The sequence below is a fragment of the Tamandua tetradactyla genome, chromosome 13 (assembly GCF_023851605.1).
Source record: "Tamandua tetradactyla isolate mTamTet1 chromosome 13, mTamTet1.pri, whole genome shotgun sequence".
Lineage (NCBI taxonomy): Eukaryota > Metazoa > Chordata > Mammalia > Pilosa > Myrmecophagidae > Tamandua > Tamandua tetradactyla.
The window spans coordinates 64,006,674-64,024,693 of NC_135339.1; the positions used below are offsets into that span (position 1 = coordinate 64,006,674).

Sequence of the window (18,020 nt, forward strand, 5' to 3'; positions counted from 1 at the left end):
GTGGCCTTTACGTCAGGGCTCCGCCCACACAAAGTGGCGGACCGCGAGCTCCGCCCTTACCATGAAGACGACACGCTTAGGACCGGAAGGAGTTTTCGGCTTCCGCCTTGACCTTGCCTCCGACACGGAGGCGGGACTGCTCTGTGGAATACCTGCCTTTCCGGTATGCGCCCGCGCGGCGTAATGACGTTACAGGGCGCCTGCCTACCTCCTGCAGTTTCTAAGTAGCACTGTGTCGACGACGGTAGTGACGTGTGTATCCTGGAATATGGCGGACATCGGCTTGCGCCGCGTGCTTCCCAGCGATCTGTATCCCCTCGTTCTCGGCTTTCTGCGCGATAACCAGCTCTCGGAGGTGGCAAACAAGTTCGCCAAGGCGACAGGCGTTGTAAGTCCCGAGCTTGGGGCACTGGACAGGGTGGGACGACCACAAGACTCCAGGCCCTGATATGCTTAGGGTTCCGAATAGGAAAGTCTCTGGGGTCTGCCCGCCTGGTCTCTGCGGAGGCCTTTGTGCCGAGCTCTCGGCGGTGGCAGCAGAGGGCCTGGAGCGTCGCGCCTCCTTTTCCTCGAGGTCTGAATAGGTAGTACTGAATCTTGCTGCTTTTTCTTGGTGAGCGGTGCATTGGCTGCAGCATGGGACCCGCGTGGCCCAAGTCACATGGGTTGGCGGAGTGCTGCAATGAAGGGTCACCGTACCCCACCGAAATCGTTGGCGGCCCTTGGTGGGCTTTTAGTTGACTGAGACAGAGCGTGACTTGACCTAATTGACGACTTCATTTACCTCGGACTCAAGGTGAATGAAATTGCTTCAGAAATGAAGGCTAGAATTTTCGTTAATAAAGAAGAAAATAAATTAGCGTAGAGGCAGGGTTCTGCTCTTGTTATACTGAAGCAGAAGGATTGAACCTCATAGCCCTATCAAGCAAACGTAACGGTGGATCTTTGACTTAGCAAAGATACCAGGTCTACCATTAGTAGAGTGTAGCTTAGGCAGCTTGCTTGATCTCTCTGAGTCTGTTTCTATTTATACAGAGATGCTGTTATCCACTTTGGGGTTTTTTTGGTGAATTTCCGTAAGATGATATATACTAAGTTCTGTACAGGAAACATCAATGATTGAAAGCTGTTCCCTTAGCTATGATAACTTAGAATTGTTCCAAACATATATAAGAGGACGATGACCAGGATCTGAAAGGTTTGGAATCCACATATCAGGAAGAGCACCCTGGGGAAACACCTGGAGAGAGATTAGAGTGGTAGTTTGCAGTGTAGACATTACACGACCAAGAAGGTAGTCTTGTTTTTGTAGCAGAACCAGGCTGTGAAAGAGGGCGATTGGCTCAACCTCAGAAAGAACTTCCTTAGCTGGGACACAGTACCATGTAAACTTATATAACTGCTTTCTTATTGGAACAGTTTTGAATTGAATGTCAGGGAGGCTGCAAAGAAAATTTCCATAATGGGTTGGATGTAATTGGGCCTTTCAGAGTCAGGATTCTTGGGTTTTACAAGACAAAATTAATATTTGTGGAGGGATAGTGAGGGGCCAGCTGTTAAGCCCTTTCACATGCATTATCTCTTATTCTTTGTATTATTTTGGGGGGGAGGGGTGCATGGTCCAGGAATTGAACCTGGGTCTCCTGCATGGAAGGCAAGCATTCTGCCACTGAACCCCCCATGCACCCATATTATCTCTTATTCTTTCTGCAATTTAATGAAATGGATAGTATTATTTCCTTTTTTTAGAGAAGAAAACAGTCTCAGAGAGATTAGGTAATATGCCCATAGTCACACAGCTATAACTGGCAGAGGTGGTTTCATATCTATAGTTATCTGACTGAATCTGCACTCTTGTTTGTATTGTAATGCCTTACCATCTTTTGGAATCAATTTATAATCTATATGAGTGCTAATAATTGAATGCAATTCTATACTGTCTGTATAGCAGTTATTTACCAATCTTCTCTTCCAGTGATTTGGTATTATAAACCACATTGCCAAAAACACCCACTTGTATAAATGTTTAATTTCCTTGTTTCATGGGTAAGGATAAACTCCAAATAAGACAATGGTAGAATAAAGGAAATGCATGTTCTTTTAAGCCTTTCATATACGTGGTGGTGATGGTGCCATAAAAATCTCATGAATAGCCCAAGTATTTGGTATCCAAAATTGGGAAATACGCAAATAGATCAGATGTTTTTCTCCTGATTTGTGCAAGTAGACATAGTAATATGTACCGTTTATACCAAATGTAGTTGGGATTAATAGGTCACATTTAATGAAAGAATAACGCAAAACATGATCCTTCCTTGAAGAACCAGAATAAAATTTCCTTATCCAGTTCTCTCTCTTTTTTTTTTTTTTTACAGACACAGCAGGATGCCAATGCCTCTTCCCTTTTGGATATCTATAGCTTCTGGCTCAAGTAAGCCTTCCCTCTTCCACTTTGGCTATTTTTTCTCTGTGGCGGGCTGAGTGAGCTGTGTTCCTCAGTGTTTTTTATTCCTTGTTAGGCTGTGTTCCTTGGTTTAGGAAGGTCCTGATCCCCAGAAGTTAGTCTAATGTATGTCAACAGGTCTGCTAAGGCCCCAAAGCGGAAGTTACAGGTAAATGGACCGGTGACTAAGAAGGCTAAGAAGACTTCATCCAGTGACAGCAGTGAGGATAGCAGTGAGGAGGAAAAAACCCAAGGGCCTCCAGCTAAAAAGGCGGGTAAGACAGGGCAGGAGGTTGTGATTGGTGATTCCGGGAAAAGGATTTGTGGTTAGTGTGTACCATGTGCCTAATTTTTACTTGGATCTCTGCTTTTGTTCAGCTGTGTCTGCTAAGCGGACCACACTGCCTCAGCAATCTGGGAAGGTTGTGGCCAAAGCATCAGAAAGTAGCAGCAGTGAAGAATCCAGTGATGAGGAGGAGGAGGAGAAAAAGAAAAAGTCTGTCCAGGTGTGCAGCTTTAAGAAGGGAAGGGAGTTAATTAAGAGTTTAGAAAGGAAGAAACCTAGAATCCTGGCTTCTAGTGACCAAGGGGTGGTGGTGGGTGCGGAATAGGTTAACTATGAAGAAGAACCTGGGGACTTTCTGAGCAATGATCAATATGTGAAGTGTAGAAGGGATGTGTGAGATTGAAGTCAGGCTTTGGATCTAGAGGAATAACCCCATTTTTCCTCCCTGGAGTGTGGGTTTTTCAAAACTGTGTTTAGGGCTCTGGGAGTAAGAGATTATGTTTTGTAAACAGGTATTGAAAGCTCATGGCAGGGGGTGGGAGGGCAAAGCCAATATATCAAGTGGCTGAACTTTTTGTTTCCTATTAGGATTGTCTTGCCCTTCCTGTATGTATTTCTGCTTAGCTTTCCCTCGCTCTTGTTGCTCCAACCTATAAAAAATAAAAGGGGTCTGGAAAGCCTTCTGCCTTTTGGGCCACCCAGAAGTTCTTGCTGATTCCCTTATGTGTTTTCTAACAGAAGAGTGTTAAGCCCCAAGCCAAGGCAGCTATTGCTCCTCCCAAGAAGGCTGAGAGTTCTGAGTCTGATTCTGACTCAAGTTCAGAGGACGAGGCACCAAAGAATCAGAAGCCAAAGACAGCACCTGTGGCAGCTAAAGCACAAGCAAAAGCTCCAACCAAACCAGGTACTGTTTCTGTTCCAAGAGGCTGGCTTGGGGAACGAGTTACTCTGGGGACTGCTATTAAAATTGCTCCTTAGGTCCAGGGTTGAAATGGACATCTGGTTGTTGAATTAGATGTAATGTCATTATTAATTTTTTTTAAGGAAACTTTTTATTACAAAATAAGATTTCATAATTAAGGGCTAATAGAAAAACAGACATTGCAGCAAGGAAAATCTTATTTAAAAACCAAAATGGTACCTGTTTGGCATTTTTTAGTTAAATTTCATAACCATTTTTGTTTTTACAAATCCTACTCCACTGACCACTTTGTGCGTTTTAGTACCATTTTTATTCCTTTTATTTCCTGCCCTTTCATCCCATAGAAAAACTGAGAATATTTTTTCTTACGTAATTTCTCGTGATAGAGATTAGATTGATTTATAGGAGTTTCTCTGAATGGAATTTGGAATGGAAAATTTCAGAGGGCATATTTAAATTTACATTATAACATCTTTCTTTTTTAGATAGATTTATTCCTGAAATTGGGCGGGAAAGTCACCTTTTGATACAGTAAACCTTGGCAGTCTCCATCATGGCTGCTCCAAAGGCAAGAGAATTAATAGACTTTTATGTTCTGAACTAATAGGAAGGAAGTTTTTCATGGCTCCTGACTTGCCTTGGTATTCCTTACATTGTTTTCTTTTTCCTCTAGGCAAACAAGCTCGGGCAGCACCTAAAGTAACAAATGGCAAAGCAGCTAGCAGCAGCAGCAGCAGCAGCAACAGCGGCAGCAGCAGTAGCAGCAGCAGTGATGACTCAGAAGAGGAGAAGGCAGCAGCCATTTCTAAGAAGGTTTGGGCCATAACTTTTGTCAGGAAAGAGGTGGCCGGGAACAGGGGTGTCTCATTTCCCTGGAAGGAATGGTTGGGTCAGCATTTTCCTGGGGTAATTGATTTTCTCTTTGATTCAGACTATACCTAAAAAGCAAGTCGCAGTGAAGGCTCCAATGAAAGCCGTTGCCGCCCCTGCACAGAAGAGTTCTAGCAGTGAGGACTCCTCCAGTGAGGAAGAAGAGGAACAGAAAAAGCCCATGAAGAAAAAACCAGGTGACTTGACTTAAGGGAATCAAGCTGCGTGACTATGGGCAGGGCCCCATTGCAGAAGTACCTCTGCAGTCGCCATGTGGACCTCTCCATGGTGCTTCTGTGCGTCCTCATGACATGACAGCTAGCTTTCCACAGAGCAAGGAAACTGAGAAAGAGAGCAAGGAGAAAGCTGCAGTGCCTTTTATGACCCAGACTTGGAAGTGACACACTGTCTTTTCTACTATGTTCCATTCTTTAGAAGCGAGTCACTTACCCATTCCAGCTTAGATTCAAGGGAAAGGGAATTAAGCTCCACCTGTGAGAGTATTATCAAAGAATTTATGTACATATATTAAAATTACCACACTGTCTCTCTTAAACAGGTCCTTACAGTTCAGTCCCCCCACCTACTGCTCCCCGATTAAAGAAAACCCTGGGGACCCAGCCCCCCAAGAAAACTACAGAGAAGAAACAGCCAGAGGAAAGCAGTCAGGAGAGCAGTGATGAGTCTGGTGAGTCAAAGGGATGCAGATCCCCCCTAAAAATGAGTTTTGGGGATTGTATAGGAATTGAGAAGGGACAAATGCTTCTGTTCCTCTGTTGCTTTTCATGTAAGCAAGACAGGCCTAAGGCTCTGTAATTGTCTTCGTATCCTCCTTTCTGTTGTTCTCCTGGTTGGGTCGGGACTCTGGACCCAGCATAATGCCACAGGTTCTCCCCAGATTCAAGTTCTGAGGAAGAAAAGAAACCCCCAGCTAAGGCACTCATCTCTAAAGCAACCACTAAACCAGCTCCAGCAAAGAAAGTAGCAGAAAGCTCTGCAGACAGCTCAGGTAAGGCATGTGGCAGCAATGATATACTCACTCCTTCCCTTGGATAGCTGCTACTAGGGCTTCTTCCCTGAGTGTGAATTGGGGAGCAGCTCATCCTGTCCCCCTCTCTGTCTAGACTCGGAGAGCTCTGAGGATGAAGCTCCTGCCAAGCCAGTCACCACCACCAAGAATCCCTCAAGTAAACCAATTGCCACTACCAAACAGCCTGCAGCTAAATCAGCTGCAGCTCCCAAGCCACCTGCCAGCAGTGGTCAGAAGTCTCTCATCAGAAAGGCTGATAGCAGCTCCAGTGAGGAGGAGAGCAGTTCTAGTGAGGAGGAGAAGGAGGAGAAAACTACAAAGATTGTGGCCACACCTAAGTCTAAGGTGACAGCCAAAGTAGTTGCATCTCTACCTGCCAAACAGAACCCGCAGGGTGGTGAGGCCAGCAGCTCTGATTCAGACAGCTCCAGCAGTGAGGAAGAGGAGGAGAAAGAAAAGACATCTAAGCTCCCAATTAAAAAGAAACTGAAGAAGATAACAGGAGCTGTTGCCCCTTCCAAGTCTGCTTCCAAAAAGAAAAAGGCTGAGAGCAACAGCAGTTCTTCCTCTGATGACTCCAGTGTGGAGGACAAGGAAGAGAAGCCAAAGGGCAAGGGTACCCCAAAGCCACAAGCACCCAAGGCCAATGGCACTTCTGTACTGACTGCCCATAATGGAAAACCAGTCAGGGACAACAATGAGGAGGAGAAGGAGGAGGAAGAAAAAAAGGTGACAGTGGCAGTTTCCAAGCCAGGTTTGTATCCAGAGAACCTGTCCTCTGGGTTTTGCACCCCTAGTCAGATTGGGATATATTCTTGGGGTAAGGGGTAGGGAAGGGAAGCCCACAATGAGACTTCTAGGTACAGGCCTTCAGTGTAGGAACCTGGGAGGAGAAGCAGGAAATTAGTCCCCGAGACTGACTTTTTGTTTTGTGGGTTCAGGAAAGAAACGGAAACAGAATGAAGCTGCCAAGGAGGCAGATACTCCTCAAGACAAAAAGCTGAAGCTCCAGACCCCCAACACATTTCCAAAAAGGAAAAAAGTAAGTTGTCTCACTTTCCTCTTAGGACATAGCCCTATAAGAGCAGAAAGAAAAATCGGGGGATGATCTTGACAGCCCTCTGCCTGGTCTTGCACACCTGCACATATGTGTAGTTCAGGAGGGCACTTATGTTACATGACCACTCCATCACAGATTTCCTATTTTATTCTTCTCTAGGTAGAGAAAAGGGCATCATCCCCATTCCGAAGGGTCAGGGAAGAAGAAATTGAGGTGGATGAACGAGTGGCAGACAATTCCTTTGATGCCAAGGTGAAGAGACAGTGTTTTCTATTGTTGAGGGAAGTGGGGTGAAAGAAAGGACAGCTTTTGGTTCAGGTTGGTGGGATGCTCTGTGGATTCAGGTTGCCTTGAGGGGAGGTAGGATGTGAAGAAAGTGACTAAGGGTCCAGTATTAGGCTTCTGTATGGTAATAACATTTCTCTGCCCACTAGCGAGGTGCAGCTGGAGACTGGGGGGAGCGAGCCAATCAGGTTCTGAAGTTCACCAAAGGCAAATCCTTCCGACATGAGAAGACCAAGAAGAAGCGGGGCAGCTACCGGGGAGGTTCCATCTCCGTCCAGGTCAATTCCATTAAGTTTGATAGTGAGTGACCTGGGGCCATCCATGGTGAAGCAGGGGCGATGATGTGAGACCGCTCACTTTCCCCAGTTGACCTAAGAACCTTCATTTGTCTTAGGGGAGGTCTGGGTGAGGGCAGCAGTTCAGAGTAGATCCTAAGACTTTACAACTTAACATCCTCCCTGGTCCTTTCCTGTGATCCTAGTTTTGTAGAGATTTGTTTTTGAGTATTCTGTAGCAAGGACAAGCTAAAGGGAGTGTCATTTTTAAAGAAAATTTATTTTAGTTGTCATTTCCTTCTCCCTATTCTGTGGAAGTTCTCATACTGAGAAATTTGTATATTTTATATTAAATCATTTCCTGTTGTTTTTTGTTATAATTTTCAGAGGCAGGTTCCCACAGATAAAATCTTAGCTATTATCCAAGATTATTATAATAAATGTCACATGTGTGAATTTTTATAATTTACTTGAAGAATTCACATGTGGTCCACTTCCTCCCTCTTACCCCTTCTCAAGGAAAGTTAAAAGAATGGTTAATGTATATGTGTGTCTGTTAAGCATGCCTTATGTATTTTGTACTTTATTCATTGGGTCTGGGACTGAAGTTTTCAGGCAGCATGGACCTACCTACTTTTTAGGATAAAATTCACTGTTTTGTTACAGGCAAAGTTTGGTGTGGTGTGAATGCTTAGGTCAGTCAGAAATTTCTTCTATAATTTTATCATTATTACATAATGTTTGCAATAAATGGCTTTTTTTTTCTTTTTTTTAATTTGAAAGCATAAACTTTTCTATTATTGAAAAGCTTTTTTCTGCAACTTGACCCTTACTAGTATTGAGTAATAAGTACTTAAATGTTCTAATTTAAGATCATTCATTCCCAGGGAAGCTGTCAAAACATTGAAGACTGCATCTTCTTTTTGACAGAGAACAAAGTAATGTTAATTCTGAAAAATACATATCATTTGGTATTTCTGTCTTGGTAGCAGTGGTGACACAAAATTGGTTTCATTAACTCTCACATGGTTGGGAATCACTGATCAAGAAAGTGGGGGGAAAAAACTAAAAACTTCAAACTTTGGTAGGAATTAGGTTACATTGGGTCAAATTAATTTATATGTATGAGCTAATGGAGGTGATAGGAACCTTTAAGAATATAATCTGGTAAAACTTGGAGTGTAGTGGGGTTAGGAGAGCATCCTAATAGGATTATTTTGTCTCATAGTTGATATGTGGAGCAATTGATGTGCCCTCTTGAGAACCTTAAATGTTACTAACATTGGAATTGATGGCATAAAACAGTAAGCAGAGATATGATTCCTAGGCTAAACTGGCTGATTATAAAGCTGTGAGAAATGACCATTGGGAATGCTCAATCAGAGTAAAGTGGGAAGGGAAGAGTCAACAAGCTTTCCAGAGGCAGGGCTGTCCCTATGGTGGGAAAGTGTGCCCCAAGTTCTCATGATTGTCTTGTAGGATCTTAAGATCAGCCTCCCCTTTCTTGGATTCCATGCTTCTAAATAACTTGGTAACAATCTGGTTTTCTGTGTAACTGCCTCCAGGAAGAAAATGTACTGTACTGTTCATACTGACATAGGTATTTCAGTCTGCATGGTAAAAGTTACATGTTTTAGCATAAAATAATAAACTGGCTGGCTTATAATATGTCTGGAAGTTTTATTGCTGAATCCATCCCCCTTCCACCTTCTGCCCAAACCAGAGCATTCTGGATGCCAGTTAGAGGGTTGGGGTTCAGACCTGGTGAGTTCACTGCAGAAGCTTCTGGGCAGTAGCTTGCTGGCTCTTGGTCACACCTCATAGTCTCATGGTCCTTTTTCCAGGCAATATTCCAGCCTGTGCTAGAATAGTCTAAATAGGGGGTTGGCAAAATGGCATAAGGGCCAAATCCCACCCATGGCTTATTTTTGTACTGTATTTTGTATTGCCTAAAAAATACAAACTAAGAATGATTTTTACGTTTTTAAAGGACTTAAAAAAAAAAGCAACAGACTTTATGTGGGTCACAAAACCTAAAATATTTACTTTCTGATCCTTTACAGAAGAAGTTTAAATCAATCATTCATGATCCTGGCTGTGAATAGAATCATCTAGAGAACTTTTGAAAATACTGATAACCCAGGGCTCCATCCCCAGACCAGTTGAGTCAGATGCTGGTGGGGCCTGGGTGTTAGTATTATTTAAAGTTCCCAGGTGATTCCACTGAACAACCAGAGTTGAAAAATGTTAATCTGAGAGTAATTGAAAAAAAAAAAAAAAGAATGGTATTTTTTTCTCCGCCTCATTCCCCTATGCATCCATTTTCAAATTTACTTAAGTCTTAAATAACACCAAAAATTGAATATTAAATTTTCATCTCATCTCACCTCTGCTACCTAGAACCTGTTTCTTGTGTCTCCTTCCAGAGAGAGCTTCTATATGTGTATTATTTATCTTCCCCAACTTGTTTCTTACATAAATGGTACCTTGTTATGCATACTGTTTTATAATTTTTGGAGCTCATTTCATAGCAGGGCACAGCAGCTCATTTTTGATGGCTACATGACACTCCATTGTGTGGAAATAGTGTAAATTATTTAAACTAGTACTTTATTGATGGATGTTTAGATTGCTTCAGTGTTTTGCTATTTTAAATAGACTTTAAGTATTTTTTTAAACATTTTTATTGTGAAATACGACATACAAAACAATAAATTTCGGAATCCATTTTCACAAGTAGTTTTAGAACAAATTTCATAGTATAGGTTTCAGGGCTTCTCTGGCCTAGGAACCGTCTGGAGGTTATAGGTTTCTGAAAAATAAACTTAGTGAATGAAACTTATAGCTCCATCAGATGGAGCCCTGGATATTCCTTCTAACTGCTCGAAGACACTGGAGACTAAAAATAAACATCAGTATAATGATCCAGTAGTCATACTCATTTGTTAAAACCTATATACTCTGATACAACTCTTCCTCCTTTGATCCTTCTCCCAATCTTTAGGGATATTTGGGAAAAGGCTATTCTAACTTCATGTTGAAAAGTGGTGTCAACTTTATGGGGTAGGGGGATGTAACTGGTTGATACTCTTGGAGAGATTGGTAACTGGGTTTTAGGGCTTATCTGGCCTAGGAACCATCTGGAGGGTATAGGTTTCTGAAAAATAAACTTAGCGAAATTTTTATAGTTTCAGAACCCTGAGTATTCTTTAGGGTTTTCAGGAATACTGTTGGCTGGGGCTTGGCATACCGTGGCAATTAGCAATATCTTGCTGAAGCTTGCATAAGAGTAACCTCTAGAATAGTCTCTTGACTCTATTTGAACTCTCTTAGCCACTGATACCTTACTTTGCTACATTTCTTTTCCCCCTTTTGGTCTGGTAGACATTCTCAATCCAACATTACCAGGGCTAGTCTCATCCCTGGAAGTCATGTCCCTGTTGCCTAGGAGAATTATCTGCCCAATATACTCTAGAATGAATCTGTGTATTATGTTAAGCTAAACGAAATTGCAAGATCTTGTTCCCAATTCTAGGGTCTATGTATAAGTTTTTTAACTGAGCTGGCCAGACAAATTAAGTTAGATTGTGTGCTACAGAAAGTTTAGGTTTTGGACAAAATAAACCTTTCTTCCTTTGGTCTCATACAGTATGTGAAGTTCTAAAATACATACTATCATCCTTTACCCTGTATTCTGATTTACCTTAGTCCTAACCACATAGGCTTCATATTTATTTTTAATTGAAGCCTGATCTCTTTTTTGGCTTTAAAAGCTGCTTTATGTAGCAATGCTGACTTTCAGAGCTGTAGAATTCCAACTCTGAGTCTTAGGTGTCACACAGGTACCCAGAGTTCCAGGAAAATATCAGCTTATACACGTATAGCACAGCATCTCAGAATTTAGAAATAACACTTAAAGCTCAGGTATAAATGTGATCTGTGTATTTTTGTAAGAAAAATTCCTGAAAGTGATTGCTGGGTCAAGGATATATGCATTTAACATTTTAATAAATATTACACCCACCCCAAGCTGTCACAGGCATACCTTGTTTTATTCCACTTGTTTTTTACAAATGAAGTTTTGTGTCACACTTCGAACAAGTCTTTTTGGCACCGTTTTTCCCATAGCATGTTTACTTCGTGTCTGTCACATTCATTTTGGTAGTTCTTACAATATATCATACTTTTTCATTATGGTATCTGTTCTAGTAATCTGTGGTTAGTGATCTTTGATGTTACTATTGTAATTGTTCGGGAGTGCCACAAACTGAACCCATGTAAGAGAGAAAACTTACTTGATAAATATTGCAGGTGTTCTGACTGCTCCACCTATCTACCATTCCCTTTCTCTTTCCCTCTCCTTGGACCTCCCTATTCCCTAAGAACAAAGTAATAGTGAAATTAAGCCACTCAGTCCTACAATGCCTTCTAAATGTTCAAGTAAAAGGAAGAGTTACACATGTCCCACTTTAAATCAAAAGCTAGAAATGCTTGAGTTTAGTGAGAAAGGCATTTGAAAGCCGAAACTGGGGCTGAAAGCTAGGCCTCTTGTGCCAAACAGCCAAGTTGTGACTGCAAAGGAAAAGTTCTTGAAGGAAATTAAAAGTGCTACTGCAGTAAACACACGAATGGTAAAGTGAAATAGACTTATAGGAAGAAAGTTAGTGGTTTGGATAAAAGATCAAACCAGTTACAACATTCCCTTAAGCCAAAGCCTAATCCAAAGCACGGCCCTAATTCTGTTCAGTTCTGTAAAGGCTGAGTAGAGATGAGGCAACCCCAGAGGGAAAGTTTAAAGCTAGCAGAGTTGGATCATGAAGTTTAAGGAAAGAAGCCCTCTCCATAACATAAAAGTGCAAGGTGAAGCAGCAAGTGCTGATATCAAAGCTATAGCAATTTATCCAGAAGATTTGACGAAGGTAATTAACTGATGAAGATGGTTACACTAAACAACAGGTTTTCAGTGTAACTAGACAGCCTTCAATTGGAAGAAGATGCCATCTAGGACTTTCATAGCCAGAGAGAAATCAATGGCTGGCTTCAAAGCTTCTCATTGTTAGGGGCTAATGCAGCCAGTGACTAAGTGAAACCTAAGCTCATTTACCATTCTAAAAATCGTAGGGCCTGTAAGAATTATGCTAAATCTATTCTGCCTGTGCTTTATAAATAGAATAACAAAGCCTGGATGACAGCACATCTGTTTACAACATGGTTTACTGAATATGTTAAGTCTACTGTGGAGACCTACTGCTCAGAAGAAAAGTTACTTTTCAAAATACTGCTGCTTATTGACAGCACACCTGGGTCACCCAAGAGCTGTGTTAGGGGTGTGTGAAATTCGTGATGTTTCCATACCTACTAACACAACATGCATTCTGTAGCCCATGGATCAAGAAGTCCTTTTGACTTTCAAGCCTTATTATTTAAGAAATATATTTCATAAGGCTAAAGCTTTCATAGATTCTGATTCCTTTAATAGATCTGGGCAGTCTATGGAAAACCTGGAAAGGATTCACCATTCTAGATGCAATTAACATTCATGATTCACGGGAAGAGTTGAAAATATCAACATAAACAGGAGTTTAGATGAAGTTGATTCCAACCCTCAGGGATGACTTTGACGAGTTCAGAACTTCTGTGGAGGAAGTAACTATAGATGTGGTGGAAATAGAACTAGAATTAGAAGTGGAACCTGATGATGTGACTGAATTTCTGCAGTCGCATGATAAAATGAATGGATGAGTTGCTTTTAATGAATAAGCAAAAGAAAAGTGGTTTATTGAGATGGAACCTAACTCCTAGTGAAGATACTGTGAACATTGTTGAAATGACAATAAAGGATTGTTGAGAGAATTGACTCCAATTTTGAAATAAGTTCTATGAGTAAAATGGTATCAGACAGCATCGCATGCCAGAGAGAAGTCTATCATGAAAGGAAGAGTCAGTTGATGCAGTCATCTTCATTGTTGTCTTATTTTTAGAAATTGCCACAACTACCCCATCCTTCTTCAAGTACCACCCTGGTCAGTCAGCAGCCATCAGCTTCAGAGTAAGACCCTCCACCAGCGAAAAGATAACAACTCACTAAAGCCTCAGATGATGGTTAGCATTTTTTTTTAAATGTAGACAATTCAAATACATTTTATTTCAATACTGTGCTCAACATTAAATATCTAAATTCAACTGGGAAAGGGAGATCAAAAGACATTTTTCTATAAATCAAACTGGGATAATAGTGAGATGAGGGTAAACCCTAGGGGAAGTATTTAATTGTGCTTTTTATATATTTTTCTTGCTACCCACTTCCAGTTATAAATCTGTGCTGGGTACTATTTAAACTCAAGTACAACTTAACACTAGGCACTCTTTAAAAATAATTTTCTATTAATTATAAAAAGTAAATTTATTTTGTAAAGTAAGTAAATTTTGAAAATAATTTTCTTTCAGAAGGCATGAAATATTCAGGGAACTTTATTTTTTAAAGGACAAATCAAGTAAGATACAGTTTTAATTTACTCAAACATGCATAATCCATCCTTAATATAAAATGCACTCAGTTGGTAAATTACACATGAGATACAAAGGGAATGCAATTTTACAAATGTAAAACAAGCACATCGCTACCAATTTAACAGTCAAATTAATCAAGACCGTACTTTTTTTAAAACCCAACATTTTAAAGCCAATTATAGTAAACCAGGGGAAATTCTGATATGGAATGGTTTAACTCAAAACAAAAATTAAGGCACCTGCTATGAATTTAGAGCAGTAACTTTCATTTGAAAAGTTTAAAAAACAGACATTTAACCAAGACACCTATTTCAGGAGGGAACCAAATAGAGGGGTTGATTTACTGGGTGAGAAAGGCAGGTAATGATGTGATTGAAAACCGACTGGCCCAAGGTCAGCTGATTTCTATTCCTTCATTTGGAGCAGCTAAGCTAACCTGAGTAGTCAACATCCTTAACTACTTCTCTCCCTTCTCCCCATGGGGGGGTTATCAGAAGCTATGAGGTTCACACTGTGTATAGACTAGGTAGATTTCCCTTCTTTTCCTCTTAACTTTAAAAAGAGATATCCTGGGACTATCAACAAAGCCAACAGAAGCAGCTTTTTTCCAATTCATTAGTAGACACCTCAGCCTTTTTTTTACTAAGATATGGCTAAGGATATAAATAGCCAATACTTGCAGTTTTTCAACAGTACTAGAAAATCCAAAACCTGCCTTATCACCCTCACCCCTACTAGTAGAAGGGAAATTTGATCAATCAAAACCTGAAAATCATACTACAAAGGAAGACTAAAGACTGATTCTTATCACTAAATTGATTTAATTTCAAATGTCACTCTAATCTGATGTACCTAGTAACAACAGCAATTTAATCATAAACCCAGTAAAAGCATTTCTAAACTAAGTATGACTTTTAGTTTAGTTGATGTGCCTTTTTGGTATTAAAAGTGCTAGTAACATGTGAAGATGTCTTATGGCACATTGGGCTCAAAAGCATGTCCTGATGAGGCACCCATCTTTAGCAGTATCTTTTCCATTTATTTTGTCTGATATAATAAATCCCTTTGACATATTTAAATAGTTCCGATGAAATCAATGCTGACATAAACAACCTTCCCTGACTTGGCTCTACAGTAGCTTTTAGTGAAACTGCAACGACTAAGTTACAAAATGCTCAATCGTTTTTTTTCTTTTTAATGGCATCTTTGATTAGTATATTCACACATGCAAAATCCAAGGTAGTATAATAGAAAGACTATTGTTAAAATAGATGTTGTGATTATACGCATCTCCCTTCATATTAGGCATTTAGAAGCTTTTCAAAATTTTCAGGTGCTAAAGGTTGTGGTAAAACTAGGCCATGAAGCTGTTCCATTTATAAGCACCTTATTACAGGACAGTTACTTTACCCTATATGGGAATGTGCTTTCAATTCAAAAGATAGTCATAAAGTGCCTACTTATCTATACAAAAACCAGATTTCAATTTTTAAATTAAGCTAATTGCATTGACACATTAGGGCTAACAAAATTCAGACCCTGCCTACACAGATTTGATCTAATTATCCATACTGCATACCGTTTTAAACAATCATAGAAAAATTTACTCTTTACTGACTGAATAAGTAGAGCCCACTACTGAAGCTTAACAATCAAATTTTATTGCTTTATTCATGTGGTGCTTTTGCAAGGCACTGTGGTATGGACTAGAAAACTCGGCATGACTGGTGAAGAAACCTTGGAATGACACATGAAATATGATATGAACAGTCATTCTGAGGCAGGATGCTTTACTGAATTGTTTTAAACCAGGGTATCAAACATCAGGAATGAGTTCAAGTTAAAATTCACAGGAAAATGGAAACATCTTAAGGTCTGTCACTTCACATGCCCATCCTGATACTTTGAATAATCTGGAAAATTGCAGAGCCACAAACAACAAAAATGAAGAGAGCTAACAACCAGGGTCCTACAGATGCCTTCTCTTCGGGGGCATTTCTCGAGGTCTTGGCGACATTGCCGCGCTGGGTGATGTTCTTACTGTGCTTCCCGTTGGCTATACGGATCCGCTGCTTGGCGACCATCTTCGCGGCGCCACTCTTAGCCCCAGCTACCCCCTCAGACGCGCTCGCTCGCCTTTCTTCCGGCCGCTGCGAGGCCCAGCTCCTAGGGTCCGCGCCGCCGGAGCGAGGAGGCTCTCAGGCGGGGCGCGAGCTCCGGCCGCTGGACCTGGGCACGGTGCTCGGAGGGGCTGAGCACTAGCCGGCGCGGGTCGCCGACGGACTGCCGAGCAGGACGGGACGCGGGAGTAAGACAGCAGGCTGCCGGGACGTCCCTCCGCCGCCACCGCCGCTCGGGCAGTAGCCGAGAGCGTGGAGCGAAAGAGGAAGGAAGGGCAACGCAACAACCGGACGGTACAGCCAGCCGCCTCGAACTACTTTGGATTCGGCTGCCAGCGTCACCACTGGGCGGGCTCCGCTCGGCGGAAGCGTGGGCTCCGCCCTCGGGGAAAGAAGGGAGCGGGAGGGCCGAGACACGCGTAAGGGCCTAGCCTAGACCGCTCGCGCCCCGCAGTGTTGTCGGTTAGCATTTTTTAGCAATAAAGTATTTTTTTAACTACAAATTTTATCGATATACTCACATCATATAATCTGTCCAAAATATAGTGTCTCACAGTGTAATCACTTAGTTGTACAGTCATCACTTTCTACTTGAGACCATTTTTATTGCTCCAAAAAGAAAAACAACAAATAGACATAAAAAAAAAAACAAACCCTCCAAATATCCCTTACCCTGATCCCGCCATTCTAGTTTGCAAGCTGCCGAAATGCGATATACCGAAGTGGTATTTTATTATTTTATTTTTTGTCAAAATAAGTTGTTTTAATTATTGAAGTAAATTGTCACCTCAAGTTTTTTTTTTTCAGTCTAAATTTTTTAAAATTAATTTTTAAATTAAAAAAATATATAACAACACTTCCGGAGAAGATGGCGGCTTAGTAAGACGCGCGGGTCTTAGTTCCTCCTCCAGAAAAGCAACTAAAGAAATAGAAACAATACGAAACAGCTCCCGGAGTCAGGACAGAGACCAAAAAGACAGCGTACCCCATTCTGGAACAGCTGAACGGGCAGGGAGAATCTGCTGCGGTGAGATACCCGAGGGGCGCGCGTTTTCCCGGCCGGGGCAGCTGGCGACTGGGGTCCCCTCCACTGGGGTGGCTCCCCGGTCTGACTGGGAACGTTGGATAGCGGGGGCCCTCCGGTCATGCTTGGTGTTTCAGGCCAGCTGGGCAATTAGGAACGGCACTCTCCCAAGCCGCGGCGGCCAGCGACCCCCCCTCCACGCGCGGTTTCCCGGGCCGACTGCCCCGCAGACAGACGAGCGCCACGAGCGCCACCTACTGGGCAGGAAAAGAAAAACAGAGCCCAGAGATTTCACAGAAAAAGCTTTCAACCAGCTGGGTCCCACACCCAGGGAAATCTGATCAAATGCCCAGACACCAGCAGAAAATAATGGATGACGCTCGGAAAATTGAAGATATGGCCCAGTCAAAGGAACAAACCAATAGTTCAAATGAGATACAGGAGCTGAGACAACTAATGCTGAATATACGAACAGAAATGGAAAAATTCTTCAAAAACCAAATCAATAAATTGAGGGAGGACATGAAGAAGACATGGGCTGAACAAAAAGAAGAAATAGAAAATCTGAAAAAACAAATCACAGAACTTATGGGAGTGAAGGACAAAAAAGAAAAACTGGAAAAAACAATGGATACCTACAATGGTAGATCTAAAGAGACAGAAGCTACAAGTAGTGAACTGGAGGATGGAACATCTGAATTCCAAAAAGAAACAGAAACTATAGGGAAAAGAATGGAAAAACTTGAGCAGGGGATCAGGGAACTGAATGACAATATGAAGCGCACAAATATACGTGTTGTGGGTGTCCCAGAAGGAGAAGAGAAGGGAAAAGGAGGAGAAAAACTAATGGAAGAAATTATCACTGAAAATTTCCCAACTCTTATGAAAGACCTAAATTTGCAGATCCAAGAAGTGCAGCGCACCCCAAAGAGAATAGACCCAAATAGGCGTTCTCCAAGACACTTACTAGTTAGAATGTCAGCGGTCAAAGAGAAAGAGAGGATCTTGAAAGCAGCAAGAGAAAAACAATCCATCACATACAAGGGAACCCCAATAAGACTATGTGTAGATTTCTCAGCAGAAACCATGGAAGCTAGAAGACAGTGGGATGATATATTTAAATTACTAAAAGAGAAAAACTGCCAACCAAGACTCCTATATCCAGCAAAATTGTCCTTCAAAAATGAAGGAGAAA

At 41.6% G+C, this 18,020-nt stretch overlaps 1 protein-coding gene and 1 pseudogene across 2 annotated transcripts; one reads left to right on the forward strand and one right to left on the reverse strand.

Moving 5' to 3' along the window:
- Window positions 1–93: 93 nt before the first annotated feature.
- NOLC1 (nucleolar and coiled-body phosphoprotein 1) lies at window positions 94–8,115 on the forward strand. Of its 2 annotated transcripts, XM_077125835.1 has the most exons (13): window positions 94–388; window positions 2,376–2,431; window positions 2,582–2,718; window positions 2,822–2,949; window positions 3,468–3,633; window positions 4,325–4,464; window positions 4,583–4,718; window positions 5,081–5,209; window positions 5,420–5,530; window positions 5,646–6,305; window positions 6,493–6,593; window positions 6,771–6,863; window positions 7,046–8,115. In XM_077125835.1, exons 1-13 carry the CDS (start codon window positions 269–271, stop codon window positions 7,202–7,204), a joined length of 2,136 nt encoding a protein of 711 aa, XP_076981950.1. In that variant the 5' UTR covers window positions 94–268; the 3' UTR covers window positions 7,205–8,115. The 2 variants fall into 2 exon arrangements, with proteins under 2 accessions (XP_076981950.1, XP_076981951.1); XM_077125836.1 differs by lacking the exon at window positions 94–388 and having other exon boundaries at window positions 2,391–2,431; window positions 2,539–2,718.
- Window positions 8,116–15,320: 7,205 nt separating this feature from the next.
- On the reverse strand, window positions 15,321–15,827 carry LOC143654206 (stress-associated endoplasmic reticulum protein 1 pseudogene; annotated as a pseudogene).
- Window positions 15,828–18,020: the final 2,193 nt, after the last annotated feature.